The sequence below is a fragment of the Ranitomeya imitator genome, chromosome 1 (assembly GCF_032444005.1).
Source record: "Ranitomeya imitator isolate aRanImi1 chromosome 1, aRanImi1.pri, whole genome shotgun sequence".
Lineage (NCBI taxonomy): Eukaryota > Metazoa > Chordata > Amphibia > Anura > Dendrobatidae > Ranitomeya > Ranitomeya imitator.
The window spans coordinates 112,133,961-112,161,153 of NC_091282.1; the positions used below are offsets into that span (position 1 = coordinate 112,133,961).

The window sequence follows — 27,193 nt, forward strand, 5'->3', positions numbered from 1 at the left end:
ATATTTTTTTCATCTGCGGGTTTTACTGCGGGTTTGACCTCACAATGGAGGTCAATGGGTGCAGAACCGCTGCGGCTCCGAAAAAAGAAGTGACATGGTACTTCTTTTTTCCCGCAGCTATTCAGCGCGGCTTTTTTTTTTATTTTCCGCATTGTGGGCACAGCAGTTCCTGTTTTCCATAGGGTACAATGTAATGTACCCTGCATGGAAAACAGCTGCGGACCCGCAGCGGGAAAATCACGGCAATTCCGCATGAAAAAAAGGATCGTGTGAACATGGCCTTATACTTTTCCTCTGATTGTTCCTCTCCTGGTTTTAGCTTACAAATACTGATGTAAAATACTGACCATATACTAAATGTGTGAACATGCCCTTACAGTTCATCTAAAATTTGCTCTTGATACTAGATACTAATTTCGATTCCAGGCTGCCGGAAGCACAATGGTCCATCCGCAGAATGAGAAAATTAAGACTACACGATTATTAGAATTGTTCATAAAAACGCTTGTTTCCCAATAATTGGGCAGTATAACCAGGCTGACGATCACCTGACAAATGAGCAAACACTCAATTCTCTGGTGAAATTATTTTTAAGCTTACTTTACCATCTTCATTTCTGGTAGTGTACTGTCTTGTGTGCAGAGTTGACCAGAGAAGAAAAGTCCCATACTCTGACTGCTTGAATATAATGTAGGGATCAGCAGCAGATGAAAGCAGCTTCTAAAGTATCTTGAACTGAGATTGAAGCAGCACAGTTTTTGGGAGAGGAGAATGCAAAATAAGGGAATTAAGTATATTACAAATGTTATATACATACATTTGCAAATAATGATCAATGATTGTATAAAAAGCCTTTAGTTACTCTTTAATGAACATTACTTTTAGTAATTCATTGGATTTTACTTGCCCTGTGTAATAGAATATGTACGATCACTCTAAAAATACAACAGATGGCGCTTTCATATTCAGAGGACCATTGTGGCTTACATTTCTTTACAATGGGTCTCTATGGTGGACAGATGCCATGATATCCATCCTGACTGTGGTCACTTTCGGGCACGTGTCTCCTGAGTGTCTGAGCCCAACTTTGGACACAATAGTAATGTGCATCTAGAATAACCAATATCTAGTGGTAAAACTCATCGTAACCTATGCTTCTGAGACCACCTAGGTGACATCTAAGTGTACCCTCTACCCTCTCTTTATTGTATCTGTTTTCTTTCACATACATTCATGTACAGTAAGTATAAAAAGAACTTTGTTACATCAGAGATTTCTTCCTTATTAACAAATAGAAATGAGATTACAGCAAAACAAGAAATACACGTCTTCCGTGGCTCTACGCTCCTTTAACTTGCAAACTGCTGAGCTTGAAAAGCTTGAAAGTCCTCGGGGATTGTGTCTGGAAATAAAGAGGAAAAACACATTATCTCAGAGCCTGCGTGTTGTTCCTCTTCTGGCAGGAAGAAACAATAGCAATTATATTTCTGAAAAGTTAAATATTTAGTATCATTAGATATGCATCTGAAATGACATGCTTTTTGTGGTTTGTGCAAATTTGCCAAATAATGAGCCAAATCCACATACAAACTCATTAATTAATGTAATCGGTCTATGGTGTTAGACAGGAAGATTTATACAGTACCTGTGCTATCTTGTGGCCAACCTATAGTGCATCTAATGTAGGCCATCGTTTACCGTTAGTGAGATCATAGATTTGGTTAATATCGGCACCATCTTTCCTTTTCAACAAGATGATCTTAGTGGGGGGTTTTGTGTTAGGTTCTCTCAAGCATATACAAAATTGTCTATTTTTCATGCAGAAAACAGACCATTTTTCACCCACCTGCCATCCGTATACCTATTTTATGCATTATGTGCATCTCAAACGCAGTTTCTACCACTTATAACAGCATCAACAATTCAGACACAACGTCAAATTAGTTGTACAGAAAATATTAAAGACTGAGAATTGTTTTTTTATTAGCTAAAATTCAATGATTCCCCAGGCATCCACCTATAACTAACATCATACATGGCCCAGCTATGACTCCTATTATTTAGGTAAGTACATTTATAGTAGAGCTCCTACTCTTGTAGTAGTTTGCTCCTTTTGCAGAATCCCATATAACTACACTTTCCCCCAGCCCCCCCAACTCCCGTTGTCCTCCTGTGTGCACACTTTCCCCCAGCCCCCCCAACTCCCGTTGTCCTCCTGTGTGCACACTTTCCCCCAGCCCCCCCAACTCCCGTTGTCCTCCTGTGTGCACACTTTCCCCCAGCCATAGTCCCTATTTCACATCATGCCACCATTCTCCACATCTTGACATCAAGCACAATGAACCTTTCAGAAGCGCTGCTTTACGGGAAGATATAGGTGTCTTCAGTGGCGCCCAAGAAATTTGCCAATTAGTTGAGGGAGTCCATAACATGAATTATTTTTCAGATGTTTTGGGAAGAGTAGACATGTATGAACTTTACCATACTATTAAATTCTTGAAATACATGACAAAATTTACCATTACAACGATATTTCAGATTAGACCAGATGATATTTTCCTGTGAGAAGCAGAATACTCCAAGTCTTCCTCCACGCATCGTGGTGTCCACAGTGACTCCCGAATCTGCTACCAGCTCCGTGCCTTCATAAAACCTTGCCCTGAAATTGTATCATAATTTCACTTCATTATATATATATAAATTGATGTGTACAGACAGGCAGTAAATCCATCATATATGGTTTTTGTAGTACGGACAGCTCTCGGACCAAAAATACAGTTCATCCTGCTGGATAGAGCAAGAGGTTGGATATGGTGACCCTTGAAGTCCCTTCCAATTCTAACATTCTATGATATACTGACCTAATATATCCGACTTGAGGTCTGTGCTGTAGGAACCAGCGATAAGACACCTTGTCTTTCCAGCCGACATTCCTGGGGTCTTTCCACAGCAGCCTCACTTGGTCATTGGTGTCGCCAGTGTGCCACAGTGAGTTTCGAAGATGTTCTCCAGGCCCGGTCTTTGATTTGACTGCCTAACCGGGGAAAGATTGCAGAACTAGTCAGCGAGAGTTTGTCATCCTAGCACAATCTAAGCTCTAACACAAGATAGTTAAATCATTCTCAATCTTTAATTTATGTGTAGAAATAAACAGGAGGTTTGTGAAAAGTTTTCTCTAGCCTGATTTGCTTATTATTTGCATCAATGTACAGTTTCATTTTCCCGGAAGAGAAAGCTGAGCGGCTGCCATAGCTAACAAGGATGGATTGTCTGTTAGGATACGTTCACAATAGTGTATTAAAAAATAATGTTCAGTTTCATCCAGAAAAGTGGGACCATTTTTTTTCTCACTTGTCATCCATGGGCTGTTCATTTTTTTTCAGCAGCTATTAATCTATTACAGGACCACTTACAGTTTCCTATGTGGCAGAACTGCAATGTATCTGTAAAAATCAGATTCTATACTGTTCTATACTGGTTCCATATGACATCCATTTTTTATCTCACACCCATAGACTTGAATGGGCGAGTCTCATCCTATTTACAGAAGAAATTAGAGCATGCGAGATTTTTAGCACACGCAGATTCGGTCAGGGAAACAATCGCTCATTTGCCCTGTGCCACTGAATAACATTGAACCGAGCACTGTGCAGCACTTGGACAGAAAGTACGGTCGTGTGAACAAGCCCTTAGGGTACTTTCACACTGGCGTCGGTACGGGGCCGTCGCCATGCGTCGGCCCGATGTACCGACGCACGTTGTGAAAGAAATGAACAACGGGGGCAGCGGATGCAGTTTTTCAATGCATCCGCTACCCCATTGTTAATGTCCGGGGAGGAGGGGCGGAGTTTCGGCCACGCATGCGAGGTCGAAAATGGCGGACTCAACGCACAAAAAAAGTTACATGTAACTTTTTTTGTGCCGAGGGTCCGCCAAAACATGACGCATCCGTTGCTAATGCGTAGCTAATACAAGTCTATGGAGAAAAACGCATCCTGCGGGCACATTTGCAGGATGTGTTTTTTCTCCAAAACGACGCATTGCGACGTACGCCAAACAACGCTAGTGTGAAAGTAGCCTTAAAGGGACTTCCAGTGTGAGATATATATCAGCCCCTTAATACCGCTTCTCTTTTGTACCTTATGAATATAATTTTTTTTTGTTTTTCAATTGATGTAGCCGTATGAAAGCAGTGTCATGTACGATGTGCTGGATTCAAAATCTTGCCGCAAGGTTGATTATGCACATTATATATTTATTTAAATAAATATATATCTATGTATATAAAGTTGAGTGTATGTGTGTGTATTGAACCACGTCTACTCCACGTAGCAGGCACAAGCCACATCTAGCTCTGTCGTGTCTAGAGTGGAGTTGCTTCTGTGAGGTACAATGTCAAGGGAAAGTGAGGAGCCTCATGAATAGAGTTGTCAGGGGGGAAATGCGAGAAGTGAGGTGCTGCTGCAGTATGAGGCTGTATAATAGAGAAGAGTGAGGCGCTGCAGGAGGAGGCAGTATTTGGACAGTATTTTAACTCAGTATTTATAAGCCAAAACCACGAGTGGGAGAAAAATACAGAAGTGGTGATGTGTGATGTGTTTCTAATTTACTTTTCCTCTGTTTGTTTTACTCCAAGTTTTAGCTTACAAATACTGAGGACGGATGATGATGTTCTTCTTCCAGGATCTGCCCTGAAAAAAGTCTTAATCTCCTAATTTTTCCTGAAATTATATAAAGCTTAGATCCATTGTAGAGTTAAAAAAGTGACGTGGTTATGTAGTTTCTGCTTAGAGGTGAACAGGATAGAATATAGTGTAATGCATCTGTATACTACACAGGTGAATAATAAGGTTTTTGTTCATTTTAGTGTGTGCTGCATATTATCTGTACCTCATGTTTAAGATGCCCTAGAAGAGCGGGGGAAAATCCCATCTTGCTCTCATGAGCTATGTGCTAGAAGACTGACTTCAGTATGACTTCATTGCTGTGTTTCGCAGGGAAAGTTGCCATATAAGAGTCATGGCTCTGGAATGAGTACTGTACACACCTTCCATCCGCTGATCACGTTATATGGAAGCTTACAAAGAGCTGACCTCATACTTCCCACTGCAACAGGAATATTTACCAGGCGGGAGCCTAAAATATTCCAGCAGTCTAATGGTAAAAGATGTCTGTGCTGAACTCTTATGGAAACTAGCCATTGGGAAGATCATAGAAAACCTGATTTTGTTTTATTTTAGATTACATATATACTGGATATTTGTGCTGAATACTGTATGTAATATAAAAGTATCAATATAAAGGTAGAAATATACTGTAGGTATGTCCATAGTTAGTAAGATTACCTTGAGTTGAATTCCAGGTTCGGCAACAGCTCGGAAAGGAGTGGCTTGCCAATATGTCTGCTCTGTTTGCTTCCACATAACCACATAGAAACTAGAACTGTCCTGGTAGCCAAATATGAAACCGGCGTAGTCATCATCTGTGACTGTGTTCACATGGAATGTGCCTTCAAAGTCAACACCATTAAAAGCTGTATAGCCTGAGGAAAACAAAAAGAAGACATCAATGAATCCCATACTCCACTGACCTGATGGTTCAATCAGAGGAGTATTTTTATCAGATACGTTGCAAGAAGCAGGAAGTTTTTGTTCAGGAAGAAAAGGTAGAGACAAGTGCCCGTGAGAGAAAGACAAGACAATAAGTGTGTCCAAACACTGATAGACCAGAAAATGAACTATTGGCTTCAAGGGAGAAGATAATGCCCAGTTATTGCAGGATCGATCACCAGGACCATGTCAGAAGGAAAGAGTCACATTACATAGCAAAGATAGTTTTTCCCAAGCACCTGTAACCTGAGAGAGAAAATAAAGCCATGGTACCAGTAATACGTCAACATTGAATGTGGGAATGAGACGTGCCCAGACCTGGAAGAAGACAGATCCGTTAACCTGAAGGAACGGCTTGACACAACAAACTCGACTCCACTACATCAGGACCAAGTGCAGCTTGTGTGAAACACTCCAACTATCTATTATTGATGTTATCATTACAGTAACTATTAGTCTTATTTTATGGTATATAACCCTCTGTCTTTCAATAAAGCCAGTGTTTTGTTTCTGCCTCCTCGTCTACTGTACCGTATTTTAGTCCTGCCCGGCGGAGTCATTCAGACACTGTTACACTGCGTTAGCGTGAACATGCAAGGCTCTCCCTTTAAGTCTCATGCACACAGTATGAATACTGCATAGTGGTGTAAGAAGATGGCGGGGACCCTCATTTGCCTCCTCTCTCCTATGCACTCCGCCCAATGGTTCCTGTATGTTTAAGTATGTTAATGTGTCATGTCTAATATGTAATGTTTTATATATTCCATGTCATTGTTTATTCTATGCTATGACCATTGTACCAAGTTAAGAAAGGGTTAAGTAAAAAGGGGGTTGGGCCAACTGGCTGAAGAGGCTGCAATTTCCTGCTTCTGCAGCAGATCCTGGGCAGGTTTGCCTGTGGCAGGATGTGCTCCTCTGCTGGGCAAAATACACCCTGGAGGGGAGAAATGACTGCCACTGGACTGCCGGACAAGAGGAACGGGCACTAGGACTGAGGAGGTGCCCTCCAAGAGACTGTTTGCACCCAGGAACCAATTAGAAGCTGATGCTTCTGCTGCTGCTGCCAATGGAACAGCATCTTTGAATAGGGACAGCTCAGGAATTGTTATCTTCTTTACTTCACCGTTATTAAACAAGTTTGCCACTGTTGGAACCGAAGTGTGATGTGTGGTGCATCCAGAGGACACCGTTCCTATGGAGAGCAACCGTGTGTCAGAGGTAACCAACTGTGCCATAGGGCTGGGACTTGAACTGTCTTTGCATGTGCAAAGGGACGGGGTGCTCACTGACTGTGACCTATTGGACTCGCCATGACTACCACCCTGTGCCACCTTGTTACATTGGCACATGAAGCCCTGAACAGCTTCTTACTTTGTATACCTACTGAACTCCATGTGCCCGGTGTACAGTGCTGTTCTTAGATCTGATATGTCATTTTAGTGTATAGTTCCTAGTAATGACAAATGCAAGACAGCACTAGGGATGACGCACCTACAGCAAGTCCTGGGTCACTGTTCATTGTTTGCACGATCTCCATTCCCTGTAAATAGAAAAAAAAGGAAAAATAATAATTGTTAATGCAAAAGTGATATTAAACACATTCATCACCATTATGTACCAGTACGAAGCAGAGTCCAACATGAGCTAGCCAGTCTACAGAGCGGAGACGTCACAGAGAAGAACGGGGCTGGACAATTAGTGAGTGCTTCTGGCACAGTCAAGAACTGACAGTGGCATTTACATGATTCCAATAAGGGCTTTGTTCTGGCGTCCATCACTCCCCACACAACGCAATTGTGGGGAGCCATTGGATTTCCAAGGCAGTTGGGGACCTGCTGAAGTACTCTGTCCTCACAATCTTACCTTGTCTGAAAAAGTAGGAGGGCGTTAAACTAGAAGAAGAGGGGACGGGAAGAAAAACATTAAACTCGAACAAAGAAGACCCAGGAAAACATACTCAGAAGGGAGGTAAGAACATTTCTAAAACAATCTACAGCGAGGAGATTGGAACAAAACAAAATCCTCTAAACTGCATGCTCGCAAACGCCAGAAGCCTGACAAACAAGATGGAAGAACTAGAAGCAGAAATATCTACAGGTAACTTTGACATAGTGGGAATAACCGAGACATGGTTACATGAAAGCTATGACTGGGCAGTTAACTTACAGGGTTACAGTCTGTTTAGAAAGGATCGTAAAAATCGGAGAGGAGGAGGGGTTTGTCTCTATGTAAAGTCTTGTCTAAAGTCCACTTTAAGGGAGGATATTAGCGAAGGGAATGAGGATGTCGAGTCCATATGGGTCGAAATTCATGGAGGGAAAAATGGTAACAAAATTCTCATTGGGGTCTGTTACAAACCCCCAAATATAACAGAAACCATGGAAAGTCTACTTCTAAAGAAGATAGATGAAGCTGCAACCCATAATGAGGTCCTGGTTATGGGGGACTTTAACTACCCGGATATTAACTGGGAAACAGAAACCTGTGAAACCCATAAAGGCAACAGGTTTCTGCTAATAACCAAGAAAAATTATCTTTCACAATTGGTGCAGAATCCAACCAGAGGAGCAGCACTTTTAGACCTAATACTATCTAATAGACCTGACAGAATAACAAATCTGCAGGTGGTCGGGCATCTAGGAAATAGCGACCACAATATTGTACAGTTTCACCTGTCTTTCACTAGGGGGACTTGTCAGGGAGTCACAAAAACACTGAACTTTAGGAAGGCAAAGTTTGATCAGCTTAGAGATGCTCTTAATCTGGTAGACTGGGACAATATCCTCAGAAATAAGAATACAGATAATAATTGGGAAATGTTTAAGAACATCCTAAATAGGCAGTGTAAGCGGTTTATACCTTGTGGGAATAAAAGGACTAGAAATAGGAAAAACCCAATGTGGCTAAACAAAGAAGTAAGACAGGCAATTAACAGTAAAAAGAAAGCATTTGCACTACTAAAGCAGGATGGCACCATTGAAGCTCTAATAAACTATAGGGAGAAAAATACTTTATCTAAAAAACTAATTAAAGCTGCCATAAAGGAAACAGAGAAGCACATTGCTAAGGAGAGTAAAACTAATCCCAAACTGTTCTTCAACTATATCAATAGTAAAAGAATAAAAACTGAAAATGTAGGCCCCTTAAAAAAAAGTGAGGAAAGAATGGTTGTAGATGACGAGGAAAAAGCTAACATATTAAACACCTTCTTCTCCACGGTATTCACGGTGGAAAATGAAATGCTAGGTGAAATCCCAAGAAACAATGAAAACCCTATATTAAGGGTCACCAATCTAACCCAAGAAGAGGTGCGAAATCGTGTAAATAAGATTAAAATAGATAAATCTCCGGGTCCGGATGGCATACACCCACGAGTACTAAGAGAACTAAGTAATGTAATAGATAAACCATTATTTCTTATTTTTAGGGACTCTATAGCGACGGGGTCTGTTCCGCAGGACTGGCGCATAGCAAATGTGGTGCCAATATTCAAAAAGGGCTCTAAAAGTGAACCTGGAAATTATAGGCCAGTAAGTCTAACCTCTATTGTTGGTAAAATATTTGAAGGGTTTCTGAGGGATGTTATTCTGGATTATCTCAATGAGAATAACTGTTTAACTCCATATCAGCATGGGTTTATGAGATATCGCTCCTGTCAAACCAATCTAATCAGTTTTTATGAAGAGGTAAGCTATAGGCTGGACAACGGTGAGTCATTGGACGTGGTATATCTCGATTTTTCCAAAGCGATTGATACCGTGCCGCACAAGAGGTTGGTACACAAAATGAGAATGCTTGGTCTGGGGGAAAATGTGTGTAAATGGGTTAGTAACTGGCTTAGTGATAGAAAGCAGAGGGTGGTTATAAATGGTATAGTCTCTAACTGGGTCGCTGTGACCAGTGGGGTACCGCAGGGGTCAGTATTGGGACCTGTTCTCTTCAACATATTCATTAATGATCTGGTAGAAGGTTTACACAGTAAAATATCGATATTTGCAGATGATACAAAACTATGTAAAGCAGTTAATACAAGAGAAGATAGTATTCTGCTACAGATGGATCTGGATAAGTTGGAAACTTGGGCTGAAAGGTGGCAGATGAGGTTTAACAATGATAAATGTAAGGTTATACACATGGGAAGAAGGAATCAATATCACCATTACACACTGAATGGGAAACCACTGGGTAAATCTGACAGGGAGAAGGACTTGGGGATCCTAGTTAATGATAAACTTACCTGGAGCATCCAGTGCCAGGCAGCAGCTGCCAAGGCAAACAGGATCATGGGGTGCATTAAAAGAGGTCTGGATACACATGATGAGAGCATTATACTGCCTCTGTACAAATCCCTAGTTAGACCGCACATAGAGTACTGTGTCCAGTTTTGGGCACCGGTGCTCAGGAAGGATATAATGACACTAGAGAGAGTACAAAGGAGGGCAACAAAATTAATAAAGGGGATGGAAGAACTACAATACCCAGATAGATTAGCGAAATTAGGATTATTTAGTCTAGAAAAAAGACGACTGAGGGGCGATCTAATAACCATGTATAAGTATAGAAGGGGACAATACAAATATCTCGCTGAGGATCTGTTTATACCAAGGAAGGTGACGGGCACAAGGGGGCATTCTTTGCGTCTGGAGGAGAGAAGGTTTTTCCACCAACATAGAAGAGGATTCTTTACTGTTAGGGCGGTGAGAATCTGGAATTGCTTGCCTGAGGAGGTGGTGATGGCAAACTCAGTCGAGGGGTTCAAGAGAGGCCTGGATGTCTTCCTGGAGCAGAACAATATTGTATCATACAATTATTAGGTTCTGTAGAAGGACGTAGATCTGGGAATTTATTATGATGGAATATAGGCTGAACTGGATGGACAAATGTCTTTTTTCGGCCTTACTAACTATGTTACTATGTTACTATGTTACTATGTTAAAATTATTTAACAGTCCATAAACACCCTAGAGGAAAAAGAACACCACAACTGCAATTTGCAGTTGCTGCAACTCTTCAAAAAGTGTATGAATGTACCCCAAAATGGTACAGTTTCACCGATGGAAAAATAAAAAAGTCATGGGTCTTGGATAATGGTGACAACAAACCCAGCTTTTTTTTTATAAAATTCAGAATTTTTTAAGCCACTAAAATGATAATAATACAAAAATTCTACACATTTGGTATCACTGAAATCATACTAATCAGGAGAATCATGTTTCCAGATTTTTTTTGCTGCACAATGAATGCCTTAAAATGAAAAACAAAAATCCAATGATGGAATTGAGTTTTATTTTTCACCATTTCACCATAATTTTTTCTTATTTTCAGTACATTAAAGTGAATGGTGTCATTCAAAGCTACAACTCATCCTGTAAGAAACAAGTCCTCATGTATTTATGTCAACAGAAAACAAAAAAATCTTGGAAGATTTGGGGGACAAAATTAAAGCGCAAAAATTAAAATTGTCTGCATCCTTAAGGGGTTTAAAAATGAGATTATCCTATTACAAAACACTTTTCTATATGGCATTTTGTTTTAATACTAAATTAATACTTAATATAAAGCATTAATTGTTGGATGCGGGGTTCATATGTTGCCAAAAGAATCGTTAAAACTCTTTCATTCTGAGATCGGACAGCAATACACAGACTGGTCGCGTTCCTCCTGAACCAAGCGTGACAGCCTCGTAGAAATACATGAAGCTGTCACTCTTGGGTTGGGAGGCCCGCGGTCAGTTCATTAGTGGTCTGTGCTTGGACAGATTTACACGAACATTTCATTAAGCTTTGCAAGTGCCCATGTGACGCATCACACTCTAATACCCCGATATCAGTTTTGCCTGGAGTGGTCCTATTAAAACACAATTGTGCCATGTGACTATAAAGAATGTAAAGATACAGTGTTTAATGGGATTCCCTAGAAGCATTGCCAATCTATCCATGAGCTGTGCCGCTTGGCACCATCCAGCTGATCCTCAATGCCTCATGTCTCACCTGGTTCAGAACAATCCAGTTGGGATCAATTTGGGCATCACCCTCAGGGTCAAGAACCACAGTTTGATAGGCTCTAAAGTCGGTCAGAGTGATCTCAGCATTTTCTGGGCAGACATCAATGCGGTCAATAATTGTGTCCTGGTCAAAGTCAGACTCGCAGATGTCTCCAACTCCATCATCTAGGCACAAGACAGGACATGTCAAACATTAGTTTAAGTCTGTCTGATTATGAAAATCCATTTTCAATTATTTTAATAGGAATTCTGAATTCATAGCGAAGTGACACAAATTCAAGATCTCATATAGCAGTGTAGGGTAGATAAAAAGATCGTAAATAGCTCTGGAGGACCAGGGTCAATCTTACATTACACAAACAGGTCATTAAAGTGGTTGTCCACTCCTGAACTTTGGTTAGATATGTTCCTTATATAAATACAACTCATTAATTTTTTTAGATTCACAAAGATCCCCTGATCTCTGGGATCAGCACTGGCCTCAGGTCCGGTTAGCTCTACTTCCTACTAGTGCTCGATACTTGCTTCTTCCGTCCTTGGCCCATCTAGCTGGTTTCCATATATGATGACCTCTCTATATATATTTATATATATTTTTTGTTAATCAGCCATTTCTACTCATCTTTTGCCTAATGTTGGATCTCCCATGTGAATAGCAAGTACATTCCTGGGGATGTAGCGGTGCCCCCGACTGGGCGCCCTGTTTCTACATTTTATCTATTCGTATTAATCTATTTTCTAATAAAGCAGTTATGAGTTTTAATTATATGGATCTCTTCTTTACTCTGAATCTTTATGATTTGGGCAGAGTATGTGTTTATTGTGTTTCAATTGACTGAAAATGTTGATTATTCTTGTACCCTTTATGATGATTTCATAGGGTGAACATCATGAAAGGTTCTGTTTCATCCAACAGAAAATCACTGGCTAACGATCTACTATCATAAAGTTATCATACCGTTGTCATCTTCTTGCCCTGGGTTGGGGACTAGTCTGCAGTTATCAGGGCCTGGAGGGATGGTATCTGGTATTCCATCATTATCATCGTCATCATCACACTCATCTCCCAGGCCGTCCTTGTCTGTGTCCAACTGGGAACTATTAATGACTGTGGGGCAATTGTCTGAGCTGTCCTGGTGACCATCTCCATCACTGTGGAGAAGAAATGAAGAGACATGATGTAGCATGTAGGCAGCAAACAGGGCATAAAATGGAAATAAAACCTGACATGTAAATCTAGCCCAAATGTATTTTATGAAACCCGATGATTGAGAGTAAATAATGACAGTAAAGGTAATGATTAATTTACTTCCCTTTGCGCTTTCATTTTTTAATTACCCAAGCTTCAAGAGGGCTTGTTTTTGGGGGGGGAAGGCTCAGTTGTAGTTTTCAATGGCACCATAAAAATTGCCTGACAATATGATTCTACAGGTCTTGTGTGTATATATATATATATACATATATATGTATATATATATATATATATATATATATATATATATTATTTTAGTGGTGAAAAAAGACGGAAGTTCGTAGAATAAATGTAGCTTGTGTCGCCATTTTTGAGATCCACAACTTCTTCAAGTTTCCGTCAATGGAGCTGCGTGAGGGCTTCTTTTTTGAGGGCAAGGTGAAGTTTTTATTGGTACCATATTGGGTTAGATACGATAAATTGATCACTTTTTATTGTAGTTGTTGCAATTCTGGAAATTTTGATTCTTCTACTTATTACGTCGTTTACCAATCAGGTTAATTCATTTAGATTTTGACTATTACAGATGCGACAATACCCAAAAATTTTTTTGTCATTTCTTTATTTTTATCAGGTGAAATGGTGGTGATTTGAAGTGTTATATTTTTTAATATTTAATCTTGTTTTTCATATTTATACAAAAAAATCTTATTTTTACTTTATTTTTTAATCCCCTTTTGGCAACTGGCATTGCGAAAATTCAACCGCTTGTATTATATACTGCAATGCTACGGTATTGCAGTATATAGTATAAAATATGTTCTCCTGTAAAGTCCATCCACTTGATGGGTTTCACAGGAGGACAAAATGGTGGTTACGGGAACATTCAGCAGGCCAACGGCTGCCCATTAGTTTCCCACATGTTGCGGGTAACCGTTGGAAGCTGTGACTGTTCACATCGGCGATTGAGCCACTTAATTACGACTATGGAAGACTGACATTGGCATTGTAATGGGGGTCAGCAGTTAATAATCAAGCAGGAGCAATTCAGGATATAAATAGTAACATAGTAACATAGTAACATAGTTAGTAAGGCCGAAAAAAGACATTTGTCCATCCAGTTCAGCCTATATTCCATCATAATAAATACCCAGATCTACGTCCTTCTACAGAACCTAATAATTGTATGATACAATATTGTTCTGCTCCAGGAAGACATCCAGGCCTCTCTTGAACCCCTCGACTGAGTTCGCCATCACCACCTCCTCAGGCAAGCAATTCCAGATTCTCACTGCCCTAACAGTAAAGAATCCTCTTCTATGTTGGTGGAAAAACCTTCTCTCCTCCAGACGCAAAGAATGCCCCCTTGTGCCCGTCACAAATGTGAGCAAACATGGTGAAATAACCTGTGACTGCCGTACCATCAAGTTGATTGTGAGTGGAGAGGGGCTGTGGTAATTGGCCGATCTTGTTTTTTTCACTTTACCTTGAAGATTCGGCAGAATGGCTGTGAATGCAATCCTTAAAAACAATCTATAAACTTTGGCCAATCTTCATCACTATATAGAGGGAGTTTTTTACTGATCGCTTTACTCCATCTAGTGGCCATTGCAGGATAACGTGTTTTTTTTTAGAGATTTCTATGATTAATTTTTAGTCTTATTATGCTTGCTTATATAACACAATTAATTCCACAGCGCTTTAAATGCATTATTATCACTGCTCCTAGTGGACCTCACAATCCAAATTCCCTATCAGTACGTCATTTGACATACACCAATGTATTTTAACGTTTCTTAATGATGGGAGAGTCCTATATTCCCAATGCTTCAGACACACATAGAGAATACAAAAGTGTCATGCATGGGTGTTACAAGACGCACATAGAGTAAAGTTTCTCCTTCTACAGAGTTACCACTTGGATCCCGGTCAGAAACCTCTCAGTTGGCCAAATCAGATCTCACACTTTGCACTGATGATGGGCAGCCTCCTGAAACACCGTGTCTGCAAAATGAGATTCTGGTAGGCATTTATATTAAGTCATGTAGCAAGGGTCTATATTGACTTTTAGGATTGCTTCTTCCAATAGGTAGCACTAGAGTTCTGGTCCTCTTCCTCCATGAAGAGGCAATTTGCATATTTAATTTCTAAGAGAAGTACTGCAAGGCTTAAAAGCCTGCTCACATTGGCATGCAAGTCATGGCATGTCACTCTCCACAAGGAGAAATGTTACCCATTGGATCAAGGTCCGAAGACTCTCACCTTGCTAAACCAGATTTCTTACTTTGCACTGATGAGGGCAGCATCTACAAACATCGTGTCTGCAAATTTAGATTCTGGTATGGCTTTTATCCTAAGTCATCTGGCAAGGCTCATTAAAGGGATGATATTGACTTTAAGGATTGCTACTTCCAATAAGTGGCCCTAAAGTTCTAGTCCTTTTTCTCTCTGAAGAGGCAATTTGCATATTTAAGACATACATAGTAACACCGATGATGAATATACTATACCTGTCTTGGTTAGTGTCACAGGAATCTCCCACCAGGTCATTATCAATGTCGGACTATTAAGACAAGAGGAGATATGTGAATATCATATACTGGCATTGTGATAGTCATGTAGGCTGGATAATGATTATATGGCCATTGGGCAGCATGCTGACATCATCTGTGTCCATGCTGTAGACTGTGCCATTAGGTGCTCCTTCGCTCTCTGATCACCGTATGTTCTGCCCTGCCAGAGTTACTGGGCTCCCCCAAAGTAAATTTCCCTTGCTGTCAGCTTTAATGAGGCAGTGCGAGCATCGAGATAGGCCAATGAAGAGGACATAAATCGGAGAGTGGTGGCGCTAAAACTCGCTGGAACGCCGGCAGGAGTTTGTGATTTATTCATATGCACACTCACTACTGGTGGTGATTGACATTGTGATCATACGAAAACCCAGAGACACTTGGCAGAACAATAAGAAGTTTGTGGTGCCACCCAACAAATACCATCTTATATGGACAGGATGAGAGTTTGAGGCAGCACTGCTGAAGGACAAGTAAAAGTCAGAAGTCAATCCAGGTACAAACCGACCCACGGTGTACCAGTGTCTACAACCTCCATGAAGAACTGCTCCAAAAGAGAACCGTTAAGGTAAAGGGGCTAATTCATAAACAGAACTAATCATGAAAATATATGTCCTGTGTGCCCATTGTGATTGTATCGGAACTTCCTATGCTTGACCACTGTTCTATTCAGTTGTATGGAGCTATGGAAGCGCTAATGTGTGGCCATCAATCTCATAGCAACCTTGAAGTGTGCCTCTCTGTAGTGTTTCCAACCATCATGCATGTGTGCCTCATTGTGAAAAAGGCTACTCTTAATTAGTGATGGGGGAATCAATTCGCAAGACTCTGGTTTATTGGCCAGGTCAGTACTCTATGACCACTGGTCCTGCTGCGAATCTCCTTACCATACCACCTAACATTCCCAGGATTTCTTTTGATTAGTCGGGATGCTGCATTTTTTTTGTGGCTGGATAATCAAACTAAAGGGGGAGTCACACATAACGATATCGTTAACGATATCGTTGCAATGTCACGCTTTTGGTGACGTAGCAACGATCCCACTAACGATCTCGTTATGTGTGACAGCGACCAACGATCAGGCCCCTGCTGGGAAATCGTTGGTCATTGGGGAATGATCAGGACCATTTTTTGGTCGCTGATCACCCGCTGTCATCGCTGGATCGGCGTGTGTGACGCCGATCCAGCGATGTGTTCACTTGTAACCAGGGTAAATATCAGGTTACTACGTGCAGGGCCGCGCTTAGTAACCTGATATTTACCCTGGTTACCATTGTAAAAGTTAAAAAAAAAAAAAACAGTACATACTCACATTCTGATGTCTGTCACGTCCCCCGGCGTCCACAGGGTTAAAACTGCTTTCGGCAGGAGCGCTGCTAATGTGTCAGCGCAGGGAAGCTCTCGGCAGCAGCGCGTGCATTAGCACATCAGAATGTGAGTATGTAGTGTTTTTTTTTTTTTTTTTTTACTTTTACAATGGTAACCAGGGTAAATATCGGGTTACTAAGCGCGGCCCTGCACTTAGTAACCCGATGTTTAGCCTGGTTACCTGGGTGCTGCAGGGGGACTTCGGCATCGTTGAAGACAGTTTCAACGATGCCAAAGTCTTTCCCCTGATCGTTGGTCGCTGGAGAGAGCTGTCTGTGTGACAGCTCCCCAGCGACCACACAACGACTTACCAACGATCACGGCTGGTCGTGATCGTTGGTAAGTCGTTTAGTGTGACTAAAGCTTAAGAGATGGAAATCCCAAGAGGCACGAAGATTTGCAGGCCTCCCCTCCAGCGGTCACAGATTACTGAGTTGGCAGATAGACATGAGTACTGCAAATTAATTCTCTTATCTCTACTGTTGATCTTCACATTCAGCAACCAATCAATAAGGAGAACTGTGTAAGAACATCTTACAAATGAACGCCAAATATAACCCAGTAGGCACACGTTGAACCTGAATGGGCACTCAATCACTGTTCATGGGTACTAGGACATAAAAGTACTTGATGCACCTCTAGGAGCTGTAGGTCAAAAGACAAATTTGCGAGCCATTATCCTCCCGCTCAAGCCCACCACCACTAACCTGATTTGGATTAATGATATCAGGGCAGCTGTCACAGGCATCACCAACGCCATCTCCATCCTTGTCCTTCTGGTCTATGTTAGGGACACGCTGACAGTTGTCCAAGAAGTTCTTGATACCTTTTTTATAAAAATTAATCAGATTAATGGGGTAGTTTTCCATTTTCACCATAGCAAAGTGTGTTCACGTTATTGGAAATACAAGTTTTAGTAAGAGAAATGTCATCATCTATTTACCATCGCCATCCATATCATCATCGCAGGCGTCACCTTCGCCGTCATTGTCTGTGTCTCTCTGGTCATTGTTCAGTTTAAATCGGCAATTATCACAAGCGTCCCCAAATATGTCTTGATCGCTATTTTTTTGATTAATATTAGCTACAAGCACACAGTTATCCTTTAACAAAAAGAAAAAATAGTTCTCAGTGACAATATTAATAAGACAAGGAGCAAAAAAAAAGAACAGATTTCGAAGTTTCGCAAATACATTGGTTGTAAATGTATGTGTGATATTTGGATATGGCACAAATTAATACAATCTATCAATGATGTGTTTGACAGAGACTGCTGCCTTGGTGCAGCATTAGGCCTCAGTCACACATCAGTTTTTCACGTAAGTGTTCTTTCCATGTTTTTCACAAATAAAACAGATAACTATTATAGATTTTCATGCTCATCTCTTGTCTGTGTTTTTTGACGAACAACTGTGCACAAAAAATCTGACAAGGTCCAGTTTTGATCCGATTTGTGGATCAAACTCGTGAATGGAAATCAACAACACGCTGATGAAAACTGATGAATTCCCAAAAAAATGGGAAAAAAATGGTTGTCTGAATCATGCCTTAGTCTGTGATCACATCTGCATCAAAGGCTCATCAAATTTGATGGAAAAAATAATACTACAGCATGCATATATTTTCAGATCCAAAGTTGGGCCTCCGTGGTGGAATCCAATGGACCCCATCACTTATCAGTGGGGTTTGTTGGAAGCCAATGTGTGGTGGATCCATCTGCTTTGATTCTGCTTTTATGCAGAACTGAAAAAACAGAGTTCACAACACAGATGTGATCTCAGCCTTACCTTGACAAAGCGGGGAAAATTTACTATCACTTTCCCAAATTAAGACAGGGTAAAACTACACCAGATAGACACAAATTGCCCAAATTTTTACAACCATTGATGACATATTTGGTGCATCTTGCTCGACATGAGGGAAACTTTTCTCTATCTGACACCACATCTCGGCTATCATACGTCAGCCAGTGTTGCACTCAAAAAATTAGAGCCCACGATTAGCAGATAAGCATAAAAACACGGAGCAAATACAACTCTTCATAGGAAAATATCAAAGTATTCAACACACAATAAATCTGGTACACAATATGTATTCTACTATTTTTGGTGCAATTTGTGCCAAAACTTTGACTCACTTTGCTTAGTAAATCTCCCCCACGGTATAATCCTATAGTATTGAAGGGGTATTATAATGTACTAACTTCTGGAGCGCATCGCTCCTCTGCCTCCTGCTTGCTGAGGGCAACATGCTACTGAAGACTGACAGTTGATACTTGTTGCATGATTGTGCTGCTCAGCAGAACTCTGCGCTTTCTCATGTTGCAGCTTTACCTCTGCCGCATGGGATAAGCGTTGGGAGGACTGAATCTGGTCGGATCCAGTGATCTGGTCAGCTTCAGATTGCCGCTAGGAGGCTCTAACATGCATAGAGTCGGCAAGTGCTGCACACGCCTAACCAGCCTCTCAGAGACTGCAGGGTGGCCGATAACCTAGACAATAAACTGTACACTAGGGAGTGAAATATCTCTCTATTCTTGAGAATGGAGCAATTTTTAAAAGGAGGTAAATTTATTTAATTTATTTACTGTATGTAATTTCTGGTTATCCATTTGTCTTCTCGCCCATTAAAGACTTTTTTTTATGTACAGTATGTTTTTTTTTATACCTGTGTCCAACTATCAACTTTTTTGGTACTATGTATTTGGATGTAGATGCCAACTTTTTTCTGTACACATTTAAATAAACTTTGTTATATTGGATTGCGGACTATATTGCTCCATGTCATTTGTGGATGAAGATCCCCTTTACCACACCAGGATTAGGATATGGAATCACATTTTCCTTTCCCCATAGCATTCAATAAGGCTTAAAAGTGCAAATGACCTGCTCGTTCAGAATGCCGTCTCCATCTGCATCATCATCGCAGGCATTTCCCATACCGTCCTTGTCAGTGTCTTCCTGGCCAGAGTTGGGAACATACATACAATTGTCCTGAGAGAGCAAAGCACATAGCACACATTATATACCGTATATACTGTATATATAAATATATATATACACACACATCTATCAGATGCACAACAATAATCCATGGTGACAGCTTTAGGCTTAGTCCAGATGAACGCTGATTTCTGCGGACCATTCACGTCTGCATTCTGCAGACAAGGGTCGACTACTTATATGCACTAATATGGTCTGTAATTCTTGAGATTTTTTTTCTTCTAAGGCCCGTGTGGAAATTCGCCCATGGGCAATGCCATGTATGCAAATATTGGTCCATGCGCTGTCTGTGAGTGATCAGCACTCGTGTGAACTTAACCCGTTTTTTTTTTTGCAACAGATTAAAAATAGAAATTCTACCTTCTTGCACTTTATATCACTGCACAAAAGAGCTGCATCAGGATATCCATCAATATCAGTGTCTTTACCACAGACGTAGCCATTGCCTGCCCAGCCAACTGCACACTGTAAGACAAAAAGAACATTGTTTTTCATGTACAATTACAGTTTTCACCACCAGGTGGCAGAAGAGTAACTCATAGACCATATGAATATTTCACATTTTCCCCAGGTTCTAACGCTAGGAATGAGACCGCTGTCATCAGATTGTGATCTATGGGCAGTGTACACTTCCCTTTTCTAGTCATTCAGAAATTCTTGTCCTTTTGAACCATGGCTGATGTTGTGCGCTTTGGGGTGTACTTTGCTGCTACATAAATTAAAGTTATTATTGAAAAGTTATTGACATCCATATTATCTTTGGGAGTCAAATATTATCAGGGGAATTTTAAGTGCACTTTTTTTATATATATATGTCAACAGACACTGTGCCAAATTTAGCAAAATGTCACACATTTGCAAATTCCCCAAAAATGTTTTTAAGGATAGAGAGAAAAAATAAAATGTGCACAAAAAGTAAACAAAACTCGAACAAAATCTGATGAGATCTTTTCAATATCAAATTTCATAAAAGTATAAAAGAATGACTTTTATCAGACCTGAGACACCAAAGCATCTGTGTGTTAATCACGTGATCTATCAAAGGAGATCATGTCACGTTACAAGATACATCAGATGCCGGGGGTCCGCGCCTTCTAAACTGCCTGGGGCCCTGGCTACTCTTAGGCTAGGTTCACATTGCGTTAGTGCAATCCGTTTAGCGGATACGCTAATGGAATGCGCTAACGCAATGTCCAAAAAGGGATTGCGTTTGGCGATCCCGCTAGTGCAGATGCCCGATCTGCGCTAGCAAAGAACGGACACTGAACGCTGCAAGCAGTGTTCGAGGTCCGTCCGAAAATAACGGGACATCGTTGACGCATGCCAAAAATGGCATACGTTAGCGATCCGTTAGCACATTACGGTCAGTGGGTGCGCTAACGGATCCGTTACATAGCGTTAATTGCGCCAATTTCGCCATGTAACGGATTCCGTTAGCGGACACCCACTAACGCAATGTGAACCCAGCCTAAATCCGCCCCTGATCCGGTGGATTTACCATTGTATATTTGCATGCATAAAATACATTGTGTTTTACAGAACCAGGATTGTAGACGAGATTTTACGAATTATTAACCACATGATACAGACAAAATCTGTGGCAAAATTTGCCCTGCGTTGCAGATTTGAAATGCCATGTCGATTTTATGGTGCAACTAAACCTGTAGAGACTTTTGCTGTCTCCTGATTTATCCCTGCAGCAAGTCTAAAGTACCATTACATTTCTGTAATTCAATGTCGGTATTTCCCTTTACTCACAACACAGGTTATGTCTCCACCCTTCTCTTCAATACACTGCGCGTTGGCATGGCAGGGGTACTGCCCTCTGTTCCAGCAGGTCTTCCTCTCTGCATTGCAGCCTTTGCTCTGGTCACCGACAAAGCCTTCTTTACAAGGTCCACAGCGGAAAGAACCCTGTGTAACAAAATATAACTTCTATTATCCTGGTTTATAGCTACATGTTCACACAACGACAGAGCAGAGACATAATCACACATCATATTTGGTATTGATATGGTCAGTATGGGCATGTTACTGGGGGTAGCAAAGCTGGTAAGTGAACCAATGCCCATCTGTCAACCATCAGGGACCGGGGATGGAAGCCCTGGGGAATTCTAGAACAGCAGCAGCCGGTATAGTCCACCTGTCCAAGTCTTAAATACTTGTAAACTAAAGAACACATGGCAGCACTAGAGCCATGAGTGAAGGTTCGGAGGCAGCTGTGGACACTGACCCCATGACATCTACGTAACCAGACACCCTGAAGGCTCAACCTCGTGTACCAGCTGTGTTTTGTACTGCACATTTAGGATGACTACATGCCAGGGTGTAGAAGGAGTAGGTCAAGCAAATGGCTAAAAACATTAGGGGTGGAAATATTAAAGTTGGTGCAAGTGGAGCAGATGCCTATGGCCACCGATTAGGCCACTGCTTTCATGCACTTGAGAAATGAGAGATGGGATGTATTTGGTTGCTATGGGCAACTGGTCTACATTTCCTACAAACTATGGGTGATCAATCTACCACATACCACATGCAGCATACCATTTTTTTTTTCAGCGTTTTTGTAAAAGTTTTTCCACCCATAAAAAAATTTCACCCATTTTTCACTTATTTTTCACCAATGAAAATGTGCAAAAGATGCAACAAACGTTTTGGTGGCATTTTTGGTGGAAAAAAACGCAGGTACAGCAGGATGTGAAACCCATTTATTTTCGTGATGTTCCCAAGTATAAATGTCTTGGTATCCTCAGATGAGCATGGATGTATTTTTTTTAATAGTAATGTAATTTGCACTTTATTTTTGTAAAGCAATCATTTTAAATCTCCTGAGTCCAAGTACAATTTAATTGAATTAGTAATGATTAAATTAATGATATGCGTTAAGGAGACGATGCCCGATCAATTCAATTTCCCCGTTTTTTTATATTTACAATTGTGTATTTTTTCATGAACTCATATAACCTTAGTTCATACATGATCCAGCTTTTTTGTTCAGAATAGTCACTATTTTTTCAGACATTAAAATGTTTTCCTCTAAATAATTTGATCAAATTGCCCTTTTTTCCCAAAAATGTTTAATGGTTTCACACACGTCTTTCATTAGTGGCCTAACCCCGTGTATTGTTCATGTTTGCAAGGTGGAAGCAAAGCTGAATTTTGAGACCCTGAAAAATGCAGCAAAAAAAAAAAGTAGCAAAAAAGGCAGAAAAACCTGCATTTTGGCTGCAGCTTTTTTTTTTACTGCCAAGAGATAGTGTTTTGGCTGCATAAAAAAGCAGCAAAAAAGCAATGTAAGAATGTAGCCTAATGCTTTCCCAATGTGGCGTAAAACGCGTTAGGTTGTAATTTTTGGACAAGTTCTCCTGAAAAAATATATAATCAACTTAGCCACCCCGATTGTTCCTATGGGCAAAAAACAGAGTTTTTCTTTTAGAGAGTTTTCATAAATCTCCCCATCATCTATAAGTGCAGATATCGATCACGGTGAGGAGGTTACTTACCATGGTATTTGTGCAAATGGAGTTAGCAACACATCCGCCATTTCTTCCTCCATTTTCGCATTCATTGATATCAAGGCAGATCTTTATGGAAGCATGAAAAAATTCACATCAACTTAAGAGGAATTAAATATGTTGTAATATGCTAAAATGATAAAGCTACAGAAGGAAAACAAGTCAACCAAATGGAATATGTTGTTTTTCTTTATCATGGCAGCTTTTTCCATCAGATTTCACAGTGTTGTACACACATTGTCATCACTGTCCCCATTGGGGCTCACAATCTAAATCCCCTATCAGTATGTACAGGGGTGAACCTACCCTCCTAGCCTCTCTGCTACCTGAGGCGAACTTCAAAATGGCGCCCCCCCCAAACACAAGTATGTCAGCGCCATTGTAAGAGAGTGAACTGTAGTCCCACTGAGAGGGCACTAGGACCCTGTGGTTTTTGCCTGCTGCAGCAGAGGACAGACCCTGCAAAACTCCCGGAGACAATGTGTGCTGGGGGGTGGGGTCTGGTGTCTTGTGTGTAAAGTGAAACAAGGAAGTGAGAGCTGAGAGAAAAAGGCGGTAAGAAAAGGCAGAAGCTGCTGTGATATCTTAAAAAGAGACTGTGTGTGGATTTACTGCGAGTGTGTCTGGAGGAAAAGAAGCTTTTGAGAGACTTTTGTTGCTAACGTTTCCTGGAGAAGAGCTAACCCTTGATCTAAGAAAAGACTGAGACTTTACTAAAACCCAGTACGTATTTGGAAGTCTGTGGATTCCCTGTGCATTGAGTGGAGAAACAAGTCTGGGCAGACTGCTGATACAGAGACGGACGGGTTGTCGTGGAAGCATTCCTAGGAGCTACAGAAGCAGAGACAACATCGTGAGACCACTAACTAAGTCCCCAGTGTTTGGGCTCGGCATCGGCCGACAAGACAAGAGGAGCTTGCTGTAACTTATTGGCGCTGAAGATATGGACTGGCTGCAGCCTGTGCGGATTCCTGCCTGAGAGGAAATCCATCTCAGGATACGGTACCATAGTTATAGATACCCGGGTATCTCTGCTCTGAGTGTTTAATTTTTACTTTAGAGGTGTATCTTATATTAGAGTTGTGTAAGTTATACTCAGTGTGCCGTTCCAGGGGCTCCCTTGATAACACTACATTCAATTTACACTTGTTTCCTGTTTTTAGTTGCTCTGTTAGGTAAATTTCTTACTAGTCTGTTATAGAAACAGTTCTCAGGAGACCTTGGAGTGGCACAGTGATTTCAGCTGCTGCTGAGCTAGTGTATCTTTGGGGTGCATCTGCCTTAATATTCTCCATATTACCTTTATTATTTTGCTTTTGAGTAAATACCGTTGGAGATTTCTGCCTTGGTCTTGGTTTGTGACTCACTGGATCTTATTCGGACCTCTGGTCATTACACCATCACACATACATACAAGAACCACACAGAAGAATCCAGAACAAGGATCATTAACGGCAATGGCAGACCTGGCACAAACATACAGATACACAGTGATGGCAGACACAGTCCTGCATCCTTAGAGCACAGGAGGCAGCACTGATTGCCAACCTATTATCTCTGGCACATGCCTACAAAGCTCCGGACAGCTCCAATGTGGCCGCTGCCTGGCACTGACCAGTCAGACATGTCCACCATGCAGCACCATCCACACACCACATGCAACAACCTGCAGTCTGAGCATCAACAAGCTGCCACTGCACTAATCTGGTAAAATGGCGCATCTTCCCCAACAGACCACGCCTCCTTCGCCTAAAACGCTTACAGCACATCACCCCCATATACAGCACAGATTCCCATATACAGCACCCCTATATACAATACAGCACCCCTGTATACAGCACAGCATCCCCATATACAGCAGAGCACCCCCATATACAATACAGCACAGTATCGCCATATACAGCACCCCGATATACAGCACAGCACTGCCATATACAGCACAGCACTGCCATATACATCACAGCACCACCATATACAGCATGACAGCACCCCTATATACAGCACAGCAGCCCCATATACAATACAGCACCGCCATATACAGCACAGCACCATCAAATACAGAACCCCCTATATACAGCACCCCTATATACAATACAGCACAGCACTGCCATATACAACACCGCCATATACAGCACCCCACATATACAGCACCCCCCATATACAGCACATAACCCCTATATACAGCACAGAACCCCTATATACAGCGCAGTGCCCCTCATATACAACACAGCACCCCATATACAGCACAGCACCCCCCATATGCAGCACAGCACCCCATATACAGTACAGCCCCCTCCATATACAGTACAGCACCCCCATATACAATACAGCACAGCACTGCCATATACAGCACAGCACCCCCATATACAACACAGCACCCCCATATACAGCATAGCATCCCCATATACAATACAGCACAGCACCACCATATACAGCACAGCACACCTATATACAATACAGCACCCCCCATATACAGCACAGCACCCAAATATACAGCACAGCACCCCAAAATACAGCACTCCCATTTACAGCTTAGCACCCCCATTTACAGCACAGTACCCCCCATATACAGCATCCCCCATATACAGCACCCCCAAATACAGCACAGCACCCCACATATACAGCACAGTACCCCTCATATACAGCACAGCACCCCTCATATACAGCACCCCTATATACAATACAGCACAGGACCCCTATATACAGAACAGGACCCCCATATACAGCACAGCACCCCTCATATACAGCACAGCACTCTCACATACAGCACAGCACCACCCACATACAGCACAGCACCACCCACATACAGCACCCCCCACATACAGAACCCACCCATAGTGAAAGTGCAACTAGGCAGCCTCCTCCCTCCCGAGTCCTGACCGCAGCTTGCTCTTCTGACTCACCGACAACACAGGAATGCACGCAGGAGCAGGGCACCAAGTTATCTGACTGCAGGGGGCGGTACCGCGCTTGCACCCCTTGTTTTCACGGACTTTACTGCCGCCTGAGGCAAAGTGCTCAACTGGCCTCATTACAGGTGCGCCCCTGAGTATGTATTTGGAGTGTGGGAGGAAACCGGAGAACCTGGAGGAAACCCACTCAAACATGGGGAGAAGATACAAACTCCTTGCAAATGTTGTCCTTGGTGGGGCTGCAAAGCAACAGTGCTAACCACTGAGCCACCATGCTCCCCATGCTGGATATGTCACCTTTTACTTCATATAGATGGGATAGTTAACAAGATAAAAGGGAACCTGACAGGTCCCCCCATGCCCCTAAATCGACGGTATGTCCTCGACTTCACTGCGCACTGACATGAAATGGTGGATGTCAATGCGCATGTATGAGACCTGCAAAGAGCCAACGGAGACGCCAACTCTAGCAAATCATGTTAGGCTACGTTCAGATTAGCGTTGCGCGCCGCTGCGTCGGCGACGCAACGCACGACGCACGCAAAAACGCGCGCAAACGCACGCAAAAACGCTGCGTTTTTTTGACGAAATCGGACGCAAGAAAAATGCAACTTGTTGCATTTTCTTGCGTCCGACGCTAGCATCAAAAACGACGCACGTGTCGGAAAACGCAACAAGAAAAACGCATGCGTTCCCCATGTAAAACATAGGGGCGCATGACGCGTGCGTCGCCGCTGCGTTTCCCGACGCAGCGTCGGGAAACGCTAATCTGAACGTAGCCTTATCGCACCCACTGGGCAGCACGGTGGCGCAGTGGTTAGCACTGCAGCCTTGCAGCGCTGGAGTCCTGGGTTCAAACCCCACCAAGGACAACATCTGCAAGGAGTTTGTATGTTCTCTCCGTGTTTGCGTGGGTTTCCTCTGGGTACTCCGGCTTCCTCCCACATTCCAAAGACATACTGATAGGAAATTTAGATTGTAAGCCCCAACGGGGACAGTGATGATAATGTGTGCAAAACTG

General features: G+C 41.8%; 1 protein-coding gene across 1 annotated transcript in view; it reads right to left on the reverse strand.

Annotated features, from left to right (window-relative positions):
- Positions 1-1,185: 1,185 nt before the first annotated feature.
- Positions 1,186-27,193, reverse strand: part of THBS4 (thrombospondin 4) — a 75,120-nt gene continuing 49,112 nt past the window's right edge. The window contains exons 9-22 of the mRNA XM_069749783.1: positions 23,249-23,329; positions 21,504-21,659; positions 20,106-20,210; positions 19,629-19,736; positions 17,687-17,846; positions 17,451-17,569; positions 15,316-15,368; positions 12,572-12,765; positions 11,600-11,778; positions 7,101-7,149; positions 5,346-5,542; positions 2,862-3,034; positions 2,520-2,659; positions 1,186-1,402 (exon numbers count right to left, since the gene is read on the reverse strand). Coding sequence (XP_069605884.1) covers positions 1,350-1,402; positions 2,520-2,659; positions 2,862-3,034; positions 5,346-5,542; positions 7,101-7,149; positions 11,600-11,778; positions 12,572-12,765; positions 15,316-15,368; positions 17,451-17,569; positions 17,687-17,846; positions 19,629-19,736; positions 20,106-20,210; positions 21,504-21,659; positions 23,249-23,329 — 1,767 coding nt within the window. The 3' untranslated portion in view covers positions 1,186-1,349. The remainder of the gene's footprint in view (positions 1,403-2,519; positions 2,660-2,861; positions 3,035-5,345; positions 5,543-7,100; positions 7,150-11,599; positions 11,779-12,571; positions 12,766-15,315; positions 15,369-17,450; positions 17,570-17,686; positions 17,847-19,628; positions 19,737-20,105; positions 20,211-21,503; positions 21,660-23,248; positions 23,330-27,193) is intronic.